Source organism: Oreochromis aureus, linkage group 5, assembly GCF_013358895.1.
Source record: "Oreochromis aureus strain Israel breed Guangdong linkage group 5, ZZ_aureus, whole genome shotgun sequence".
NCBI lineage: Eukaryota > Metazoa > Chordata > Actinopteri > Cichliformes > Cichlidae > Oreochromis > Oreochromis aureus.
Genome location: NC_052946.1, coordinates 24,351,819 through 24,375,252, shown reverse-complemented (window position 1 = coordinate 24,375,252; position 23,434 = coordinate 24,351,819). Strand labels below are relative to the sequence as shown.

At 40.2% G+C, this 23,434-nt stretch overlaps 2 protein-coding genes across 4 annotated transcripts; both read right to left on the bottom strand.

Annotated features, from left to right (window-relative positions):
* Window positions 1-98: 98 nt before the first annotated feature.
* Window positions 99-14,399, bottom strand: LOC116334210 (ras association domain-containing protein 1). Of its 3 annotated transcripts, none has more exons than XM_031757569.2 (7): window positions 14,070-14,399; window positions 11,441-11,795; window positions 10,351-10,475; window positions 1,785-1,889; window positions 1,405-1,690; window positions 1,201-1,316; window positions 99-1,107 (listed from the first exon to the last, which is right to left on the bottom strand). In XM_031757569.2, exons 2-7 carry the CDS (start codon window positions 11,757-11,759, stop codon window positions 961-963), a joined length of 1,098 nt encoding a protein of 365 aa, XP_031613429.1. In that variant the 5' UTR covers window positions 11,760-11,795; window positions 14,070-14,399; the 3' UTR covers window positions 99-960. The 3 variants fall into 3 exon arrangements, with proteins under 3 accessions (XP_031613429.1, XP_031613428.1, XP_031613430.1); XM_031757568.2 differs by having other exon boundaries at window positions 11,441-11,799; window positions 14,070-14,398; XM_031757570.2 differs by lacking the exons at window positions 10,351-10,475; window positions 11,441-11,795; window positions 14,070-14,399 and adding an exon at window positions 4,032-4,562.
* A 431-nt stretch (window positions 14,400-14,830) lies between these two features.
* Window positions 14,831-23,434, bottom strand: zmynd10 (zinc finger, MYND-type containing 10). The gene is made up of 12 exons (XM_031757593.2): window positions 23,219-23,434; window positions 19,447-19,555; window positions 19,217-19,333; window positions 19,090-19,143; window positions 18,813-18,950; window positions 18,639-18,727; window positions 18,440-18,534; window positions 18,083-18,255; window positions 17,538-17,663; window positions 17,330-17,451; window positions 17,115-17,240; window positions 14,831-15,086 (listed from the first exon to the last, which is right to left on the bottom strand). Exons 1-12 carry the CDS (start codon window positions 23,422-23,424, stop codon window positions 15,005-15,007), a joined length of 1,437 nt encoding a protein of 478 aa, XP_031613453.2. The 5' UTR covers window positions 23,425-23,434; the 3' UTR covers window positions 14,831-15,004.

The following is a 23,434-nucleotide window of genomic DNA, read 5'->3' as shown; positions in this document are numbered from 1 at the left end:
TAAAAAAAATAAATAAATGAAAATTTGAAAGGGGGCAAATGCTTTTTCACAGCACTGCACCTGTAAAAAAAGAAAAAAAAAATACAAAAACTTAATAATTTTTTTTGTAACTCTTTACTAAAGACAGTGCACATTTGTCACGACATTCTTAAGATTGCTACAACAAGTAAATTTGTGCATAGACTTACATACAGTGAAAGTGAACAGAGTGACAGAAGACAAACATTTTGTTTTAAAGGACAGAACAAAACAAAGATATAAAGGAATGACAGGAAACTTCCAGTTAAACACATGCAAAGCAATATTCATTCAAGGTTCCAGTCAACCAGGGTGACTTGGGCACTGTTCTCGCAGACATTCATAGTTCCATACAAATGTCCATACATCAGTCACACTCACAAATTGTCAGTGAAGTTCAGAGTTGCACCCATCAGGGGTGTAAGAGAGGACATGGCAGACTCGGAGCTTAGGTCAAGTGAAAATCCAAATACCTTACAGCAAGTATGTGTTTAACTCGAGGGTGAGAAGCATCATTATTATGGTGGGTTGTTGAGTGAAGGTAAAGGGGATTAAATGCATTATTTGACATATTACCAATTTTGATTTTCTGGAAAAATAACACAGCTGAGGTGCAGGATAATCCTACAGTAACCAAAAGCTAAAGACATTACTGTCTCATCTGCCAGTCATCAATTCTCTCAACTCATTCTCTCAGGCACATCAGACTCTCCAGGTGTAAGGCACGTCTCATCTCTCGCATCATCTCACATGCACATTCGCGCTAGCGCTCTCTCTCTCTCGCTCGCTCTCATAGTCTCGCGCCCTGTCTCACACTCTCGTTCACCAAGAGGCGTTTGGAGTTGGATTCTCTGGGATCTTTGGATGCATCGATGGCCGGTCATCTTCTGGTGATCGTCCAGCCAAAAGGTGCACGCTAAAGCCCCTCCGAGCGCGGGCATCTCAGCCGGGTGTTGAGCCAGCCAGAGCCTCCTGCATTTTAGTGCGAGCCAAAGCGTAGCGCTGCACGATCTGCTTGATATGTTCCTCCTCTTCGCGCTGCAGAATCCGCAGGAAGTTCTTTAACTCAGGCATGGAGAAGGCATGCCACTGCAAACGAGAGCGAGAGAGAAGTTAAGTTGGTATATCTGAAGGTGAACGATCCATATGTGTTGGATGTAGAGCTGTTCATGTTTCACTCACATTGACTTCGCCAGTTTCGTTCTCTTTCAGCACAAAACTGAGGACTTTCTCATTCGGTCCAGCGCACAGACGCAGACGGAGGGGACGCTCAGTATCAGAAAGCTTACGGACATAAACTGGAGGAGAAAGAAACCATTTAGTGATCACCAAACACATTAAATCAAAAAAGAAAAGAAATCACGATTTAATGTTAAAGCAGGATACCTTGGTCGTGACGCTCGCTGCGCTCAAATAGAGCGAACTTGGCGGGATTGTCCACAACGGTGAACTTCTTCAACAAAGCCTCGATGACCTCACGAGCCGAAGTTCGAGAACTTATGTGCAAATGCTTGGACGCGTCCTTCGGCAGGTAGAAAGAGGTGCGCCGTTTCACTCCGCTGGCCCGCCTCCCGCCTGTGTCGTTGCCTCCTTTCTTTGGGGTGGGAACAGACACGGGTCGGGCCAGCTTGAACTGCACCTTTATGAAGCCAGTGTAGGACCCATCCTTGTTCTGTTTAAGGAAAAAAACAACAAAATATTAAACTAAAAGATAAAAATGCTTTCCAGGGAAAAGCAGGGATTTGTTGTAAAGAATCACTGCTCACCATGTTCATGAACAGATTGCTGTTGATCTGAGCGTTGTACTCCTTCACTTTCTGCTGAACGTCCACCACTGTCAGCTCCTGCTTACTACATTCAATCTGTTCATCCTGGAAAGAACAGAAAAGTTACAGTCTTTAACCACCAGGTGTCAGTGCTCACCTCAAAAAAAAAAAAAAAAAAAAAAAGCAGGGCCAAGCCAGAGACCAGGACAAAACACTGATTAGCAGAGGAAAGGTCCTTTATATGACCGTGTCTTACAGCATTACAGGGATTTTCCCGCTCAAAATGAGCCTTTGAGAGGGTGACTGCACAAGACCATGTCCCCGTGACTATGTTTGTCCAGATAAAGTGAAGAATAAAAGTCTGTGGCCACTTACTCAAGAAAAATCAAAGAAATTTTCTGCCTTTTTATTTTTTTCTGGACATTTGATAAGTAAAACGCATTTTAAGCTCAAGTGAATTAAACCCTATTTAAAAACAACTGGTTTAAAAATTACAGTTCTGGTGGTTTCCCTTTGGTGGACGGCCAAAACCTCTTTGGTCAATGTGAAAAAAAATTTACACGCAGGAAAAACCCCTGCATTAGTGTTGAAAAAGCCCAGTGTTCATTTTTTAGGGTGTTTTAACATGGGAGGGAAAAAAAAAAGTTGTAATGTCAGTCAAATTTGATTTAAATATGTCTTCCGTGTTTTTTCTTCAGCAACACTGCTGAAACACGAGAGTAAAAGCTAGTTTTAACTGATGTTCTGTGTTTCGAACAGCGAACACCAGTTGCATCAGACTTTCAACTTCCGGACAACGCAGCAAAAGAGGCGAACACAATGATGTCAGCTCTGTCCAATCCAGTTCAGCGGCTCTGATGCCTCCATGTAGGAGGGCTGATGGGAGAAGGGAGGGGGGAGGAAGAGGGAGGAAAAGGGAGGGGATGTGCAACTTGCAGCTGTTTGCAATGATGACTGTGGCCAACGGCTCTACACTGCATTCCTCAACTTGGTGCTCATGTAAAAATAGCCACCCCTCACAGGCTCTTGCTAGCAGGAGAGACAATGCCCTCCTCTGTTTTGCAGGCACATCCTGTGAAGTCAGCTGCCTCAGCGACCGCAAACTCCCAGTCATGTTTCAGTCATGCACATTTGCCCCCTCCTGCAGATGAAGGGTTGCCAGATTAAAAAAAATCAGGCTTTTCTTGTGTCTTCCAATTCACACTATAATTATTCATGGTAGGGGTATTCTCAGGAGCAGCAGCCAATATTGTAGATGCAAGACTGCCAATAAAGGTGAGATTAAATAACAAATGCAAATTCTTATAGGCTACCTCATGTTTAATTATCTGCTGAACCACAGACTGCCTAAGAAAAATTTTTAATTAGACATCCAGCATGTAAAGATCCATAGCTGCAAATCCCTAGGGAGAGCCATGGGCCGTTGAGTTAATATGCTGCTGTTAAACAAATCAATAAGTCAAAATATGGTGGGAGAAAATTATGCACAACTGTGCCTCTGCCTGCTGGCAAAAGGAGAGTCATGTAAACATTGTGTAGAGTGTGCGAACAACATTTAAAAAAATAAAATAAAAAAATCCCTTAACGCAGAGGCAGAGGATGGCTTATGGGAAATATTTCTATAGTAAACTGCACCCACATCTCACAGGAAAGAAACCCGATACCCATGTGGGTGTGCGTATGACTAAAAGATAAGAAAATGAAGAAACCCAAAACACTCCATGACTCATGTGTGACTGAGAAATTAATGTGAACAACCTGAGAGACGAGTCAATGAATGGTGGGTGTTTGGCTGGAAACTTGAGTGCGTCACTGGTTCATCTGTGGGTCTGTGCTTGTTACAACAAGACACATATATACCGGTGTGTGTGTAATGAACGAGAGTTCATTTGCATTTTAAAAAGTTCACACAAGTCTTTAACCTGTTTACTTAAAACTAGAGGAACTCCACCCTTGAGCCTTGCAAGCTTGCCAACCATCTAGTCTGCTGGGGTTCCTTTGAGCAAAACAACTCATTCCCAGCAGCATCTACAAAGTAGGACGCCCAGCAACTCATCCCAGAAGTAAAAAAACACAAACAAAACTCAATCATAAACCCAACACTGACAGCTAATAAGCAGAAATGGGGAAATAACGCGAGAATACAGTCCTGCTGCGAAACACCCACAGTTTCACTTCCCCTTTATTTTAAAGCTAAGGATTTTTTTATGAAACCTAATGTGTTTTTAAACTTCTAAAATTTCTCACCTGCTTAACTGCGGGACTGACAGTATCTTTTCGGATTTTGGGGAAGAAAGATGTCCGGGCGGTGAAGTACTGCTCGAACTCGGAGTCGGAGTCCGAGTCGCTGCAGTAGCCGCTGCTGGTGGAGCTGCCCCAGGTCATCTCAAAGGAGGGAGTTTTATCCGAGCTGCTAGCCGCGGAGGTCATGCTGACTACCGGCATATATCCAATAAAGAGTCGGGAACCTTTAACTTTACTAAGCTGTTAAAAAAAACCCGAATCGCTCTCAATTAAGCTTAATTGGAATTCACTGACTCACCTATGCCTTAAAAAAGTCCTAACCAGCAACAGTCGCTAGCTTTTAACGATAATGTTAAATATTCTCGCGCAGGACAAAATACCGCTAAAAATGTCGACGACTATCAACAAGATCTCACGAATCTTCTCCTCAAACTCAGCCTACCGGCCACGTTTCCGCAGTACAAACTCTGTGTGAAACAGGATGTGTGCAGATCTCCGCCCTAGATGCCCCGCTTCCTTCCCCCCGAAGAGGCCCCACCCAGGTCGGCTGAGTTTGGAAATACACAAACCGCCTCAGCCGGCAGTGATTGGACAGCACGGGAAATACCAAAGCCCTCTCCTCTGGGCAGCCCTGTTTCACCCCCTTCTTTCTGCCCTTTTTTTCCCAGGGTAGGGTGGGGTGGGGGGTGCTGTTGGAGCTGCTGCTTCCTCACGGACCGCTGACCCAGTCGTGTGATGCTGGGGCTCGCTACTCAGTAGGAAGTAACTGCCAACGTAACTTATTTAAAAGTTATGCAGCTTTGATTATGTTTTTATGTCTCGTTATTCAGTGTTGATCAATAGAAAATTTAAATGGTGCTCTATTAATTATTTTACTTTCTTACTTAGAAATATGGGATGCACAAGATGTAGATAAAATACCCCATAACACTGGAGCCTACAACTCCCATAATGCAACCCATAATGCTACAGCCCTACAGCAAACTGATATACTTACTCCCATTGAGAAAAGTAAAGACCACCTCTGGTAGATGTTGTTTATATAAATACAAAACAAATATGGGACTGATTACGAGTTTGTATACAGCAAAATGTGTTTACGTCTATGCACGATTAAGGGACCATGTCAACTGCACATAGTCTAATAAGTGTAATAGTACACTTATTAATACACTATTCTGTTGTGTTATTTTCCCTTTCTTTCTTTTTTCTTTTTTTTTATTTCTGTTATGACATTATGGGGCCATAAACATTTTGTATGTACCAGTACACTTATTAGACATGCACCCATTAAATGTATCATGAAAAGGTGGTTCCTGTGAAAAATACTCTCATCATGGCTTTGAATGTCACAGACGTTTTATTACTTATTTGAACAGTTCTTTTTTTCCCCCAGGGTGGGGATGCACATTTAGTTACTTTAAAAAAAAACAAGAATTGGGAGAACGGGTTTGAATTATTCTGGATTTTCTCAAATCCACACAGTGTAAAAAGTACGCATACAGTCATTTACTTTTGAATTAACTTAAGTTGACAAGGCCAAGGCTTAATATCTTCTCATTAGTGCACATAGTTGGCTACAACTAATACTCGTACTGTAATTAGTGTCACCACTTTACCAAGGTCAGGAAGAAGAACCAAACTTTCACCCTCAGATGAAATTGGTTTGGATTTTCAGAAATAACCCGGGAAGCATGAAGCCTGAAGCCTTCCCTGGAAACTGCTTGAACACCAGCATTGCTGTCCACAGTGAAAGTTGGACTCATGGGCTGAGAAGTTGCTTACCAATAAAGAAGCCCCTGCTCCAGAACTGATACCTTCAAGCTCGACTGAAATTTGCAGCTGCCCACACTGACAAGCCAAATGCATTCTGGAGAAAAGTAATATGGTCAGATGAGAAAAAGATTGAGATGTTGCCCTCGACAAGAGGTATATTTGAAGGAGTAAACAAAAACTGTCAAGCATGGTGGTAGTGGCATCATGTTCTGTGGCTGTTTTGCTACAAGTGCTACTGGTATATTGCACAAAGTGGATAGAATAATTGAGAAGAAGGACTACTTAATTTAAATAAACAGCTGTACAGATGAAAATTGTGCAGAATTGTTGTTCCAGCAGGACAATAATCCCAAAGCTACATCACAGCTTGTTTTGAAATGGAAAAAGCAGGCTAGCATTAAGCTTCTGGAATGGCCTTTTTAAAGCACCGACTCCAACCCCTTTGAAAATTTGTGGACTATGCTTGAAAACACGTCTCTGCCAGGAAACCAACCAATTAAATGAAGTCAACCAAGAAGAGTGGTCAGACAGAATTATGCCAGAAGCTTGTTGATGGAAACCAAAAGTGTTGGATTAAGGTGCTAAGGAACATTTAACCAAATACTGCTTTAGTTGTATATGTACTTTAGAGCCCATGTGGATTAGAGAAAATCCAAAATTCAGACTTCTGCACCCACTTCTTGTTTTTTAAAGGAATTAAAGATGTATGCTGTCCAATTGCTCCACCCTGGAAAAAAGAATAGTTCAAAGAAATCATTAAAAGACCAAAACTACCATCACATTCATGCCCACGATGAGTCTGTAAACTTCTGACCACAAATGCTAAATATGCGTCATTTAGGCCTGTTTTTAGGTGGTTGCTAGGAAACACATCATAAAATCTGATATAGATAAAAGGTCTTGAGACATACCTGTGTTTCAAGTTTGGTAGCTCGGTTTGACGATTTGTTGTATTATACCAAAATATGAGTTGGTGACTTCTAAAGAATTAGTTCAGCTTTTGGGGTGTTATTATGACAAGAAGGCTAGAAGTATAGCAGTTAGCTAAAAGAGATGTGCCTGAACACAAAGGAAATTTATGAAGTCACCATAAGAATGTTTCCTGTTTCTACTACCCATCCCCCACTAAAAGCATAAATAGACTCTGTCATGAGTGTCCACTTCCTGCAAATCCATCTAATTTCGAACACAGACTTTCTGTCTCATCCGTCTAAGTAGTTTGTCTAAACTCAAGTCGAGATAAGCCAAAGTAATTACCCCAAACCTCCCTTAACATAAAACTATACAGTTCTTCAAGCTATGAAACAGTCCACATGATGAGCACATTAAATGTCACATGAAAAAGCATGATCCTTAAATCACTTCATCCATCTTCTTAACCACTCGTCCAGCTTAGGGTCACGGGGGTGCTGGAGCCTACCCAGCTGACAAGGAGTGGAAGGCAGTTCCTGTTTTAATAATGGTACTACTGTTTCACAGTCACAGTTTCACCAAAATGCCGTTTCACATTATTCATCGGTTGCTTATTTTGGGGTATTTTCTTCCCCTCCCCTGATTTTAATTAATATAGATATAATATCCTTTATTTTTTTGATGGCTGTTCAGAAAATACAAGCAATCTAAATATATTACAGTGAGCACTGAAATGTTGCAATGACATTTTCTCCCAAAAATGCATATCAATCTGAAAAAATAAAAACCCTAAATGAATGAAAAAGTATAGCTGTTGATACCGACAGATAACGTATGTACCACATTGTGGCGAATCAGGACAAAATGCATTTTTTTTGGTTTTTGTTTAATCTTGTTGTAAAATCTTCGGTTTCTGTAACCAGCTAGACTAAAAGCAAAATCAGCTTTTAGTGTCAAAACAGTTTCTGGTCTCACATTAAGTAATTTAGGAAAAATGCAGCTCTGTGTTGGATTACTAATTAAAAGAAAAAAAAAACTGCTCCAGCTGCAGCCCAGATTTTCAGTTCTCGTGTGCAGCAATGGAAAAACTTCCCAAACCAGCAGGGGAGGTGTTACTGTGAAGTGACTAAAGATGAAAAGACTTATTTAAAAGTTTGTTTATTCTGTGGCTAAATCTAGCTACCAAATAACTAAAATCAGACATGTTGACAAAATTGCTACAAAATAACCGTCATTCAAACTGCAGCACACGAGTTGTTTAGTTTTGGGGTTTTTTTGTCCAGCCTTTACAATTTCTGATAAAGTCTTGCCTCTGTTCACCTCAAACATCCAATCTATAACACATAGTTTTCACAGACAATATGTTATGTTATAAGGTATTAACATGTTATATGGAAATAACGCTGAGAAGAACCTCAATTCAAGAGCAAACAGCACAGTGATTCAAGTATTTCTGAACATCTGTTTTCATCTTTGTGCATTTAGAGATCAATAAGGTGAGGGTAAATATGATCAGATATGTATTAGTAGGAAATACACTGAAAACCTGCTAATGTGAACTAATGAGTTTTCTGATGCTAAACCCAGAAAACCTCCATAGTGCTATCAGAATGAGCAGACCAGGACTGATTCATAAACAAAAATATTTGTGGTGCAGCTGAAGTTAGTGGTGGCACACTGGTGTACAGACATCTCAAGCAGTCAATATGACTGCAATAAACATACATTTATGTCCTGGGTGTGCATGACTGGAGCACAGGTATGACTCGGTACCATCTTTATTATTCAAATATTAACTAACAGTTCAAATATTAACCTGATCAGCCCACTCCTACTGAGCTAAGAGTGAAACATTTGAATGATAGTTTGCAGAGGGTAGTATTGCAAAAATGTCAGTAGATATCTGTGATTTGTTTTTGTTTTTTAATGCTCTGAATTTGACTGTTATTTTCCTGGCAGCTAGTCGTTTTGCTATTATACAAGGACTGCAAGTGTGCACACAAAAGCTCAAATACCGACATGTTTTTTTAGCCATGCCTTGGTGTCGGCTTGCTCAAGTTTATCTTTGTATTTATATTCTTTTGATAAGTAACAGGCGCTTAATAAAGTGAATAATAACAGCTAACATGATACAAAGATATGTGCTCTGCTGGATATCTACTTTACTAAGTTACTACTTAATGGATTATACTAGCATGGTACAAAAAAAAGATTGTGATGGGATTTCTTCTACTATTATAATACAGCTGCCTAACTGGCCTTGAATTCAGGTAAAAAAAAACAAAAAAAAACATTAAAAACAGAATAAAAGATTTTCTCTGAACCCGTTAACTAATTCCTGGTACTTCATACTTATATGATAGGAAAACCTAAAATAGTTTAGCTGCTCAGCAAAATAAAAAGCGTTCCAACCTCAGACTGTACAGGCCTCAGTTAGCATGCCAAATGCCAAAATTCATGACAGTACAATTTGAAAAAAGTTTTTTGGACAGATCAGATCAAAGTGGAGATGTCTGGCCACAATGCACACCTGGCGAAAATAGAACAGTGCATATCAGCAGAAAGACCTCATACCAACTGTCAAGCATGGTTGTGGAGGGGTAATGATTTGTGCTTGTACTGCAGCCATAATACCTGGGCAGTCACTGAGTCAACCATGCACACCTAAATAATCTAGAGTCAAATGTGAGGCCATCCATCATCTGTATCACAACAGCAAATCTACAACAGAATGGCTGAAAAGAATCAAGATGTTCCAGTGGCTCAGTCAAACGTTTGACTTCAACCTTATGAAATGCTGTCGTCTGATCTTCAGACAACTGTGCATAAACTAACAAACCTCAACTGTGAGAAACATCGCTGAAGAGTGGGCCAAAATTCTCCCACATGTGTATGTGAGAGACTGATAAAGTCATACAGAAAATAATTGCGCAAGTTATTTCTGCTGAAGGTGGTTCCCTAAGCTACTGAATCATGGGCTGTACCTTTTTTTCACAGGAATCCATAAAGTACTATTCAATTCAATTTTATTTTATTTATGTAGCACTAGATCACAACAACAGTTGGTTGCTGTAGTGTGTTTTGTTGTTTTTTGCTTTGCTTAAGTACTTTAAAAACTGACATTTCACTTTTGTGACTGACTAAACTAAATCACATTTTACAAAAGGTGTTCACTGTAACATTTTCTGTTCCTCTGCAGACAAGCTTCCCCTTTGAAAGACTTTACTTCCCCTGAGCAATGTTATATTTGTAATGTTTGTCCTGTCTGGAGTTGCAATGCTAACAGTAAATACAACTAAATCTGAAAGAGTGGTGCAACTTTCAGTTGATCGTGTGCAGTTAGTAAATGGGTGTGAACTGTGTGCACTTATTGTTGGTTTCACATTGTTCCTGATTTCTTTCCTATCTAGTACAGTGACATGCAATCCAAACAGGCAGTGCATTGCATAACATGCAGAGTGCAGAGGTCTTAAGAAATGATGTATATTATGCGGTGTAAAGTTCTTGATATTGACGCTAGCATAAAAAAGCAAGTGAAACCAACTAGCAACGCAGCTGATTAAGAACAAAGGTGGTAGTAAAGTAATAAAGGGCGCCGTGTCAGCTGTCAGCTTCCTAATGCAAAGCTCCTTACCACATTTGTGTCCGTTTCTATGGTGTGCTCCACGACACATGTGGGGTCAGCCAAGGAGCCTCGTTCCCAGCTGCAGTCCAGTCGAATCAGGGCACGGCATCGGTAGTGACATGTGAATTTACAATCTGTAAATGAAGAAAGTCATAGAGTTTAGACTCACGTTGCCATACATGCGAATGTGCAAGATGAAAGTCATAATGTTGTGTAAGTGTGATTGCCTCTCCTCTGCTGGAGGGTAAAGGTTACTACAGTTTTTACCTGCAGTTATTCACTGTTTTTAGTAAAACAACAATTTTGTTTTGATTCCCTGCCTCCTCTGGTCTGCATGTTGGGATATCCTTAGGTAAGATCCTGAACCCTAAATTGCCCCGGCTGCATTCACTGGAGTGTGAATCTTAGATTAAAAGTGCTTATGCATACAAACTAGTGTATGGGTGAATGCAGCAGTTCTTCAATAGTGTAGAAAAGCATTATGTAAGTACCAGACCATACAGTCACGTATATAAAATAAATTGCAAATACTTGAAGAAATATAAATAGCAATTTCCAATCAGCTGGATTCAGCTGTGAAAACATATAGTCAGCTGGAAAGCTGACTATATGTCTCTTTGCAAAGACTGTGACAATGTTTCATGTTCAGGTTACAGTAAGGGACCCCTATTTCCCCAACTAAATGCTTTGCACAAACCACTGCTCTTTATTTAGGTGGGTTTCAGTTAATGAAACTTTTGCAAATGCACATATGAGTGTAGCTGAACCTCAGCCTAGGCAATGGCCAAACCCCTAAGTGTATGCAGGTTAGATACTGGGTAGAAGTGAAAAATTATAAAAATTGTACAGGCAACAATTCTCTTTATTTTCCCAGAATGTTAACATAGAGAGCATTTATGTTTAGTTAGTATGAAGCCTTGTTTAAGTCATCAGGCTGGGAGGACTGTAATCTGGGCTTGCAGGTACGCTGGTGGTTACCTCTTCCTCTGTGTTAGTAAATTTCCTCTTTCTGTCAGTACGCTCATTTCATGCAAATGCACCAAAGCATTGACACATGCACACACCCAGATGCACAAAGAGCATATGTAAGCCAACTCACTGACACACCGCAGGCTCTGCTTGTAAAGGCCCCAGATAAAGTCTCCACACAGGTCGCACCACGTGGGCTGAGCGTGGCTACAGGGTTGGAAGTCGTGGCCCTCTCCTTTCTCCTCTGTGAGCTGTGGGTCCTGGCTGCTGCTCAGGACTCTGATAATGCCTGCACGACTCAGCAGGTCCGGGACCCTTCCCGGACTTATCCTCAGGGCGTTGGTTCTCTCCAGACGCGGAGGTGAGCACGGAGTGCGCGTTCCCGTCAGCTCTATCTGCTCTTTGGTCGACCTGAGGTCACGGAGCTCGATGAACTCCTCCCAAGACATTGTGTCACTCAGTGCCGGGTTTCCTCCATTTTATCACTAACTGACAAAAAACACAGACTCTGTATTATCAGAGTGCAACCTGAAATAATGAAGTTAGTGTTAATTCAGCTTAATGTACTAATGTACCAAATATGAAAGTACTTAGTAGCACTCTTAGTAGCACAGTTTGGTTAAACACATAAAGAGCATAGTAATGTTATATATATGTCAAGGCGCATTCTGACTGTTTGGCACATTACACCGTTAATAGTGCATTATAATTTAAAAACTGACTGTTTTTTATGCAAATCTCAAGTCTGCAAATTCAAAAGAATAAAAGTTTAAAATAAAAGTGAAAAATAAACATAAAGCAGCATAAATAAAATAGTATACAGTGGGAGAAATAATCAATTGATCCCCTGTTGAATTTGTAAGTTTGCTTACTTGCAAAGAAATTAACAGTCTCTAATTGTTATGGTAGTTTTATGTTAATGGGGAGAGACAGAATATCAATCACAAATCCAAAAAAAAACACATTGCATCAAGTCGTGAATTTCATTGAGTAAGGTAAATATTTAATCTTCTAAAACACACCCTGACTTCCATGGATTGGCTGTGTGTCCACGTGACAATTAATTGCTCAACCAATCAGTTACACGTACTCCTAATCTCATTACATGTATAAAGTACACTTGTCTACAGAATCAGTTTCTTCCATTCAAAACTCTCTATCACCATAGGCAAGACCAAAGAGCTGTCAAAGGCTCTTTGGTTTGGAAAGGGCTAAAAGAACATCAGCAAGAAGCAAGAAACTTGGCGAGAAGGTGACAACTGTTGGTACGATTATTCAGAAATGGAAGAAATATAAAATATCCATTGTGCACCTTCAGTCTGGAGCGCCATGCAAGATCTTACCTCATGTGAAGATGATCGTGTAGTTTTGGGCTGCTTGATCAGCCCAAAACGACATGGAAGGAGCTTGTTAATAATCTGATAGCAGTTGGGACCAAAGTTGCTGAAAACACCATCAGCATCTTGCATTACCCATAAAGTCCCCCTGCTCAAGAAGGCACATGTACATTTGAAGTTTGCCCAAGAACACCTAAGTGATTCCAAGAAGGTTTGGGAGAAAGTGCTGCGGTCAGATGAAACCAAAATCAAGCTGTTTGGCATCAAGTCGACCTGCTGTGTCTGGAGGGAGAGAAATGCTGTTGCAATCTAAAGAGCGCCATCACCACAGCCAAGCATGGAGGTGGAAACATTATGCTTTGGGGTACAGAACGTTTTCACTGCACTGAGGGGGCAAAAAGAAGCCAGGAAACCTAAAGGATTTGGAGAGTTTCTGTAAAGAGGAGTGGGCCAAAATCCCTCCTGAGATATGTGTGTGTGGGAAGAAAACCTGGTGACCAAGTACAAGAAACGTCTTACACACTTACTGTGTTTGCCAACAAGGGTTTCTTCAACAAGTACTAAATGATGTTTTATTTGGGGATCAAATACTTATTTCACTGAATAACATGCAAATCACTTTATAACTTTTATGTAATGTGGGGTTTATTTTGGGGGGGATTTTTGGTTGACCTTCTGTCTTTCTCCATTAAAATGAAGCTACGGTGAAAATTACAGACTTTTCATTTCTTCGTAAGGGAGCAAACTTACAAATTCAGCAGGGGATCAAATAATTATTTCTCCTACTGTATGTGGCATTGTTCTTTCCTACTACCTTTCAGTATGGAAAAAACATATCTGTAACTGTAATCGAACTAGTTTTTATTAGCTCTGTAGGCTTTGTGGTTGTTTCAGTACTGTGGTCTAACTGTTGACGGTCAGCCACATCTCCTGACGCATACAGGAAGGATGCGCGTCCACAAAATAATTCACTCACGTAACTTCCAATAATTTTTTCAAGTGGTTTAATTTGGTGTTTATTTTGAAATCCTGGGGGACCACCCTCCTTGCTTGTTTGTTTAAAAAGAAAATCATGGAAACGCCCCTGAGTATAAACACCTTAAAACTTTAATAAAATACAACCAAAATGTGTAGACTTGCACTAAGTAGGCTTCGTATACTATTGCTTTCTTCTGTAATAAATTCCCCTCTCAAACCACTGTCATGTAGATTTTAGCCTAACAATAATACAAAAAGCTAAAGAATGACATGTGCCGTCAGATGTAGTTTTTCAAGAGTAGAAATACATCAGCTCCGTGTCCATGAAAAAAAAAGACGCGGGGAGATCATTCAAAACCTAATTCCCAACACAGCTGCATATTAAACTACTCACTCATAAACAGCGAAGTGAAACAAAATCCAGTGATTTTAAGTCTAACTCACCAAAACACGGGAGAAAACAGCCCCGTGGCTACCGCTTTGTCTCAAAAGTTCTTCCATCCGAGGTCGAAAAGAAAAAAAAAACTTTCCGCTGAAATTTCTTAAGGTTTCCAAATAACGGAGGTGTGCAGTCTCGGCTACATGTCTGGAAATAATCTCTCATCACCGGCCGCTTACAGCGAACGAAATCCCGGGCCCTCCTTTTCACGGCAGAGCCGGAGCACGTCTTTCAAGATGTTACCCATCTGTTCAAGTCGGACTGCGGCGCAGGAGGAAGCGGCCTATCATGAAAAAGAGAGAGTGAGATGAGACTGAGCTGCACCGACATCCGGAATGTTTTCAAACAGGGGGTGCTTCTGAGTCCCGAGCACAGCTGAGTGGGCGTGCAAAGTCCCCCTCCCCAAAAGCCACTATCTGAACGCATCACAGACCTGAGCTTTATCTGCCGCCACACCACTAACAGGTTTAAATACATGGATATTTGGTAAAAACCACCAAACTTCTTAATCCTAGAACCTCCCAAATACACAGAGTGCACAAAGTCAGCAATCCAGCATTCAGAGTGGAGTCTGCATGACTTAAAAAGAGGCATCACTACTTCAAACTGGGTGGCTCTACCTAAAAGCAGTAGGAAAATGGGTTATTGTGGCATTTTGCTTTGTACCTCCTCTGCATTGCATACAAAGGTCAAAGGGGTGCTGTTGGTGAAAGAGAACATGCAGCGCTTCCTTGGCACTTTGATGAAACAGGCAAACACAGAAGCATACAGGTTTAAAACTTTATTGCAATTTGATTACAACATCCTAAATTCTTGAATGGTGCATCAACAGTTTTAATGATAAAAGAAAAAAGAGTCTGTGTATAAATGTGTTGGCCTACTAAGGAAACACACTGTTCTCTTTCTGTCATCAGCCACAGAAAGAGCCGTTTGGTCTCCCTCAGCTGACGATCTTCTCGGTGGTCTCGGTCATGAGCTGGCAGGCTTTCTTGTGTTTTGGCCAGTGCTTCACTTGACACTCTCTGAAAACATACATCAGCAAGATAATAAAGCACACATTTAGCACATTCTAAACAAAAATATGCATTTTGCATCCAATACTGAAGAAATGCACCTCTGTGTACTCCATTTGTTTCTCAAATATGTTTCAATTTGTTTCTCAGTGCCCCGGCGAACCTACTGTCGGCAGCTTACGTCAACTTTATCAAAACCTTAGGAGCAATGCGTGAGAGTCGAAAGTACTGAGCCGCTCTCACACGTGGCCTTTTGATATTTTGAAAAGAGAAGCAGCACATTTCTTTTTTCTTACTTGTGGTAATCTGCAGGAATTATTCCCCTTCAGAGACATTTGCAGTACTGGAAATACTTTGTGTGGTTTACGTGAGCACGCAGGAGGCAGCACACATGACACGTATTCGCTACCAGTGGTAAATGGACTGGTTTTTGAATGGTGCTTTTCTACTCTACCTGAGAACTCAAAGTATTTTATACAACTTGCCACATTCACCCATTCACACAAACACTTTTTTCAGTGAAGAAAATCAGTGTAATCCACCATTGCACGGGGTTTGATGGTGGCAGGGACCAGGCAGGTTAAACCTAATGTTCACTTAATGGACATTTGCTTCTAGAGCGAAATCTCTTGAGCTGAAGAAACTACAGAGCACAGCGTCCGGCAAAAACTGCAGTTCCTCTAATGGCCACTCGAGGCTGGCTTCAAAAAGAGCAAGCCTCAAGTAGAATCAATACAGTTTATATGAATGTAGCTAAATGTAGCTGGCTAACCACGTTAACTGGAAACGCTAGAATTCCTTATCTTTTTCATTTTTTGACATTTTTCTAAGTTTTAGTCAAATAGTAGATACTTATAAATTACCATGCAGTCAGTTCTGGAGGTATGCCCATATGAGATGTGCTCTGTCTAAAAGGAGAGGAGGTCCTCTTAACTGACCTACAAGTACTCCAGTTGTACAGTTACTAATAGCGCTACCGTCAGGCAAAGGTGTCACTTCCAAAACGTATAATTTATTGCATGAATGGAAGTGTTGCCTGCTTAATTTTTACCCCAAACATAGGTAATAAATTTATACAAATGAAAATAATACACAGATGGCACAGACACCACAGCAATTACACAGATGTAATTACTGCCCGTGGACATTTCCTGCAGGTATGGGGGACAGGGCGTCTCTAGAATAATATGCAAGAGGTTATTTTTGAAGTCTTAAAATATTTAAAACCTCTGCAAGGCTGTCTATCTTAGGTTCAGCAGCTGAACCTCAAAACTCTGACTTCACTTCCTTGGAAAACGGGAAGCAGTTTACCGAGGCTAAACGGATATTACTGAGACACTGGAGGCGTAAGCACCCTCCTCCATATGGAGAATGAATAACAACAATGGCACTGTTATAGTTCACTGAATAAGCTCTATGAACACATACTTGTGAGCCATTTTTCAAGTGGCTCTGCAGCTTAAAGTAACATTTCTTTTTATTGGGTTCGGTACTTAAGTGTTAATAAGCGTTGAGTCTTAATTAAAACTGTTTTTTTTTTTAATTTGTTAAAAATATTCAATAAATTGCTCATTGCAAGAAAAAACAACTAAACTAAAAGTAAAACAAAAAGAAAAAGTAAAGCAAAAAAGCAAAAAGTAAATTAGGACTCCAACCTCCAATCTATATAAGGTAACTGGCTTCTAACCTGGCTTCAAAAAATGAAAACGGTGGTGACCAAAAACTAAAACTAAAGCTGCCAAGTCCAAAACCAATGAGCTCATGGTGGCTAAGCCCATCTTTAATACTGTTAGTGACTCTCACATGTGGACTCCTGCAGGGAATCTTTGTAGCCTACAACGAAACCTATTCAAGTGGCCAACTTCGTTGCTAGCATTTATGATTGTGTGTGGTGCATTATGTGCTAATAACCATGCGGTCGTGTCCTGGTATTTTGCATATAGTGCTGACAGAGTCCTAGGAAGGTGCAGGACTTCCATGCATGTGTTAAAACAGCCTGAGCTTTGCCTTCAGGCTCAGCTCAGGGTCTGTCAGTACCTGTGACAGTACCACTCTCCTCGGCAGCGAGAGCATCTCTTTTTGGCCTCTCTCCCACAGGATCCACATTTTGGTTTCTCAGGAAGTAAACTCTCCATCACATCCAAGTTGTACGTCTGGGCCAGCCTAGTTAAAACAAGCGCTGATTATTCAGAGCGCCTGAGTCGTTTCTCTGTTCCTTCTCTAATCAGTCAGACCTGTGTTTTCAGTGTTACCTCTGGGCCTGTTGTCTCAAGTCACTTTCAGATGGGTTGAATGTTTCTTTGACTTGATACTTTGCTATTGCCTTCCACTTTCCAGAATTCTCACTGATAATGCGGTTCCACATTTCTGGGATCTATAAATAGAGTAAAGCCAAGTGTAAACGGACAGGTGCGTTGTTTAGGTTCAGGGATAAGTGAACATTTGTGAGTGTGACTGCACCTGCTCCAAAATCAGTTCTTTTTTTGGAGGGGCTGGATCTGAAACAGTAAGATGAGCCAGGAAACGCTGCAGATCCACCAGATTTGGCAACTGATCAATCAAGACGTCCGTCAAGAAACCTCTGAGCTGTGGCACATGAATGACAACAAATACAGTGAAGCAAGAATAACAATGTATGAATCATCAGTTTACACAGACTGCATAAGAATAAAATGTGATTACAGGAGGATGCACATGGCTGCCTGGTTATGTAATTAATGGAGCAGGAAGAGGGTGAGAAAGCTCATAATAGGAGGAAATATCTTGGTCAAAACAACCCTTGGAAACAGAATGTGTGCTCTAACAAGGGAGGAGATGAGATATGATGCTGGAGGACAATAACCCGGCACTCACACACTTGCCAAACACCAGATTACAGCTACTATCCAGCAGCCATTTGGATGGACGAGTTGATACAATTTAAAATTAGCACAGACAATGAATGACAACAACACCGCATGATCAGTGCATCTAAAGTTATAACAAAACAATCATCCACTGTATACCTTCAGAAGCTGGCTCTTGTTGAAACTGCTGAAGTCGTATTTTCTCTGGCATTCTTCTTTTAGCAGCAGATTGTAAAGGGAAAGCCAGACCTGACCGTCGAGTTTGGTCATTTTTAAATGATCCTCTACAGGTATCGTCTGCCACTTGCCATCAATGTGCTTTTGGACGTTACCTACAGTGGAGACAATGAGTAGGTTATTGAATAGTAAGAAAGTTTAGCAGGTGTGAAAGCTTAGCTTCCTGTCGCTTAACTTGGCTTGGGTAGCTTTTAGAAGTTTTTGGGGTTTTTTCTGGGTTTTTTTTTACCAGTCATGTAGATTATTAGATCAACACCAATCTCATGAGTGAGGTAATACCTTCTCTGCAGCGACTCCAGGGGCAGTGGTCCATCAGCTGAACCAGCACACAAGGAAGGTTATGGGTGCACAGCATTCGATTGATAATGCTGATGCTGCAAAGAAACACATTCCTTTGGTCAGCTGCAGTGTGTTTCTCAGTGTAATACTGAGTATACTTCCACTAGAACATAACCAAGTGAATTCCAGGGCGCCATACTTGTCTGCGTGGTCTGTAATGTAGCGCACCACTGACACGGCTTTCAGGGAGATTTCAAACTCCAAAGCTGCACTCTGCACCTGCAGCTCCTTCAAGAAGCGAAACAAACAGTTCAAAAGTTTGCGACAGACTTCGGCAAATGTGTCAAACCAAAAACAAAACATACATTCTCACCTCTAGAGAGGATATCTGTTTGTGTTGGTCATAGGTCACAGCAACATCCCTTATCGCTTCACTCGCCAGCAGGGTGAGTTTTCGATGGCAGTAATCCACCAAGTCAAGAAGAGAGTCATCTGCTGCATCACATGAATCCTGCAAAACAAGACACAACCGCTTGAACACTTGCCATAATGCTTAATTTACAACCATGTTCTCAGAGAATGACAGTCTGTTCTTTCATGGTGTGTGAAATGTTTTAAGATATGTAGGGATTACTTGAGTTCTTACTGACCTTGTGAAACATTATGGTTTCAAGTAGATTTATGATGGTGGCTTCATGGTGGATCTAAAGAGTCATAACAGAAGACATGAAACATGAGCAATGTGTTCTGTTATTTAACATCTCATTTAACACTCACCACCATGTAAAGATGAAAAGTCTTCTCTGGATTGAAATCCTCCAGCTGGCATAAGATGGGAAACACTTTTTGCTTCCACACCTCGATAAGGATCATCTCATGGACCAGGATGTGTATCTGGAAAGGGAAAGGAATTACTCCCCTCTAATCACGTCTTAGAAAAGTGTAAAAGGGCTTGCGTAAAACCTCCTGACATTTTAGCATCGCTTATATGCAGTTGCGGCAGTCACCTTTCCAAATGAAACCAGAAGGTCCTTGACAAACTCATCGTGCATGGCAGAGGCATTCAGTATTGCCTGCATGTTAAGTTTCTCAATATAATCATGCTGCTTGAACCATCTGTTAACACACAAACAGAAAAAAAGCATCATTGCTAAAGGTTGGAATCACCACGACAACCCACAACATGATATTATCAGAATACTTTACTCATTATATGACATTAGTGTTATTCAATACGATAAAGTTACGTTTTCCTGCTGAGATTGTCAACATACCAATACTGTCACCAAAATCTGCTCTATATGTTGCCATAAAATGGAATCAGTCTGTAAACAGTCTGCGACTGAATAGGGTCAAGTTGGCAATTGGATGCAATCAGTTACAGCAGTTAAGGGTGTAAATTGTCGAAAATCACATCAAAATACACAGAATTAGGGTATACTCATTGATTGGCAGCAGCGGGTCTAATTTCTGTCCCCAGAGAGAAATTCAAACATGAGGAAGCTATCTCCAGTTTTAAACACCAGATATTATCAGGATGTAATGAGGAGCGGATCCAAAAGCAGGACACAGAATCTCTGTATGCAAAAGAAGCTTTATTGACTCATAAAATGTGAACAAAGGGTGCTGCAAAAAACTGGCAGGAAACCCCAAAACTAAAGACAAAGACGGAAAACCAAGTGGTGAGATGGGAAACCAGGTAATCAAATAAAGAGAGACAATCTGACCAAGACACAGGTGAAGAAAGAATAAACCAAAGCAGGAACCCAGACTAAGTAAAAATACAAGAAAAGAAAAGTTAATACACAGCAAAAACCCCAGCTAGCTCTAAAATAAGTCTGATCTAACTCTCAGTTCCTTTTAGTCAAGGCCCAGGGCCTTTATTATAATGAAGTATAAATTCTGATTTGAATATTCTTCACAAAGAATCTTATCTGTCCAGATCATCTCTCTCTTAAGTATTTAAAAAGACACATATTATTAGGCTCTCTGCTTCAGTGCATTCAATTGGAAACAATGGATGCTACAGTAAAGTGCCTCAAATTACACAAATTAGAGTGTCAGTTTTAGTTTGTGTAGATTTTAATCTATATTTCAAGAACTTGAAACATACACTGATTTCAAGGAGTCAAAACTAAGTGTTCTTTGACAGCTGTTTCCTTTTTGACAACCAGTCAAAAAACAATAGATCACATAGATTAAAAGCTATTTTCAGGAAAAAAACAGCTTATTATGCAAGTGAAGACGGTAATAATGTCGGTTAATAACAAAATCTATCAGAGATATATTAGGGGTATGTGGTTGAACATTCACAGGATGCAGATGTACATATTTCTTAATCAAAGATCACAAGACGACTGCATGGCCAGAACCTCAAGGGATTCACCACAACATGCAAATGACTGATAAGCCTCAAAAAAGGACCAGATCCGTCATCACACAAAAAAGAAAGAAACTAAAAGTAGCCAACAGAGTTGATGAACAAAGTTCTGACAAAAAATCTCTATCTCTATCAAAATGATGCAAAAAGGAAGTGGAGAAAATACAAACAAGTCATGAGCTGTAGAGTCCTGAATGTGTTTCTTTTTTATACTTGACCACACTGATAAGTTTCTTTATATGTGCAGATTTTGGGGAGATGCAGTGGACGTACACACATATTCACACAGCTAGACAGTGCTGTGATGTCAGGCAGCAGCTGCATGACCTCTGTTATGGTGCCATACACAGGCAGGCTCATAACCATGAAGAAGCCAAAAGAGGAAAAAGAAGGAAGTCAGACAGGGATACTAAGGCAACTTTACTTGTGTCTGAAACGAAGCATAAAACTAGGACAGAAGAGACATTCCTGTGTGTGTATTGAACCTGTAAGGGTATTAGTAATGTATTAATGTAATTTAATGTATTGCATTAAATCCCAAAGTACAGTTAGGTCCATATATATTTGGATACTGACACAAGTTTTGTTTTTTTACTTGTTTACTGAAACATATTCCAATTACAGTTATATAATGGAGTTTCAGCCCCTTGAAACATGTGCCACCCTCTTTTTAAAGGGACCAAAACTAATTGGACAATTGACTCAAAGGCAATTTCATGGGCACGTTTGGTCAATTCCTTCATTATCTCATTATCAATTAAGCAGATAAAAGACTTAAGAGTTGATTTGAGGTGTTGTGCTTGCATTTGGAAGATTTTGCTCTCCATGCAGGTGAAACAAGCGATCCTTAAGCTGTGAAAACAGAAGAAAAAAAAAAAACATCTGAGAAATTGTTACAATTTTAGGAGTGGCAAAATTCACAGTTAAGTCCTGAGAAAGAAAGAAAGCGCTGGTGAATTCAGCAACAAAAAAAGACCTGGACATCCATAGAAAATGGCAGTCCTGGATGATAGCAGAATACTTTCTATGGTGAAGAGAAAACCCTCCACAACAACCAAGCAAGTGAACAACATTCTCCAGGAGGTAGGTCTCCCATAAGGAAAAGATTGCATTAAAAGTAAATCCAGAGGGTTCACTGCAAGGTGGAAACCATTCATAAGCCTCAAGAATAGAAAGGCTATTCATCTTTGGACAGATAAAACCAACATCAACCTCTATCAGAGTGATGGGAAGAAAAGATTATGGAGAAGGCATGGAACAGCTCATGAACCAAAGCATACCACATCATCTGTAAAACATGGAAGAGGCTGTGTGATGGCTTGGGCATGGATGGATGCCAGTGGCACTGGGACAGTAGTGTTTACTGATGATGTGACACAGGACAGAAGCAGCCGAATTAATTCTATGTGCTCAAATCCAGCTAAATGCAGTTAAATTAATTGGGTGGCATTTCATAACACAGTTGGACAATGGCCCAAAACATACATCCAAAGCAACCCAGGAGTTTATTAAAGCAAAGAAGTGGAATATTCTTGAATGGCCAAGTCAGTCGCTTGATCTTAACCCAACTGTGCATGCATTTCACTTGTTGAAGATTGAACAGATCTTTTTGTTCAACCCACTGAATTAAAGCTTAAAGTCACTTAAATTTCATCTGAGCTATTTAATTTAAAATTCATTGTGTTAATGAACAGAACCAAAATTAGAAAAAAGGGTGTCTCTGTCCAAATATTTACGGACCTAAGTGTAGAAGATGGTTTCCCATCTAAGCTGCACATTATAATAAAAATTTTTAGCTCTTGATGTTTTTATTACCCAAATAATTGTATATGTATTTATGTGTTTATTTCACAAAGGAACGATATATTTGGTTGAATTAAAAGACAAGGGGGGGCTCTGGCTGCTGCACTTTCCATTCAATATGAATATTAGAAGGTTAGAGTTGTATTGTGATGGTTACTTCTGACAAAAACTGATGGACAAAAACATCACCAGAAATACGTAAGTGTTTGAAATGTCAATTTCTTGGGTGAGGGCCCCCTCCAATGCTCAAACCTACACTCTGCATGGGTTCACGGCAAAAATGCAATCAACATTATTTAGTTATATATGATATCAATATTGTAACTACATCTGAATCTGATGTTTTGCTCAATTTCAACTGTTTAATTTGCACCACTGAGTGCTTTGGGTTGATTTTTTATTTTATTGGTATAACAAAGCACATTAAGCTCCCTTATTTAGCATTTACAAACTGTACTGGCTAATGAGAAATCAACTAATGTACCCCTGTTTATTTATCACACTGTTTTCTTTCTCTTTTTTTCCCTTTTTTTGTACGTTGCATCGTGTTTACAAGCTAACTTAACTCAGGTGCAGAGTTAGTTGGTTCGTCTCACCTCTCTGAGCCCACTTCCTTGAGGGAGAAAGTTTCCAGACTCTGGATAAAGCCTTCCGCTTCAACGGGAAGAATCACTGATATGTCCATTACGTTGAAAAAGATATTAAGCCATAAAGAAATAAATAACTTGTCTAACTGGAGCTTGAGTAGACCTGTTCGTACTGTTAACGAAGTACGAACAACACTGTTTCCGGTAGTTGTCATGGTTACGGAA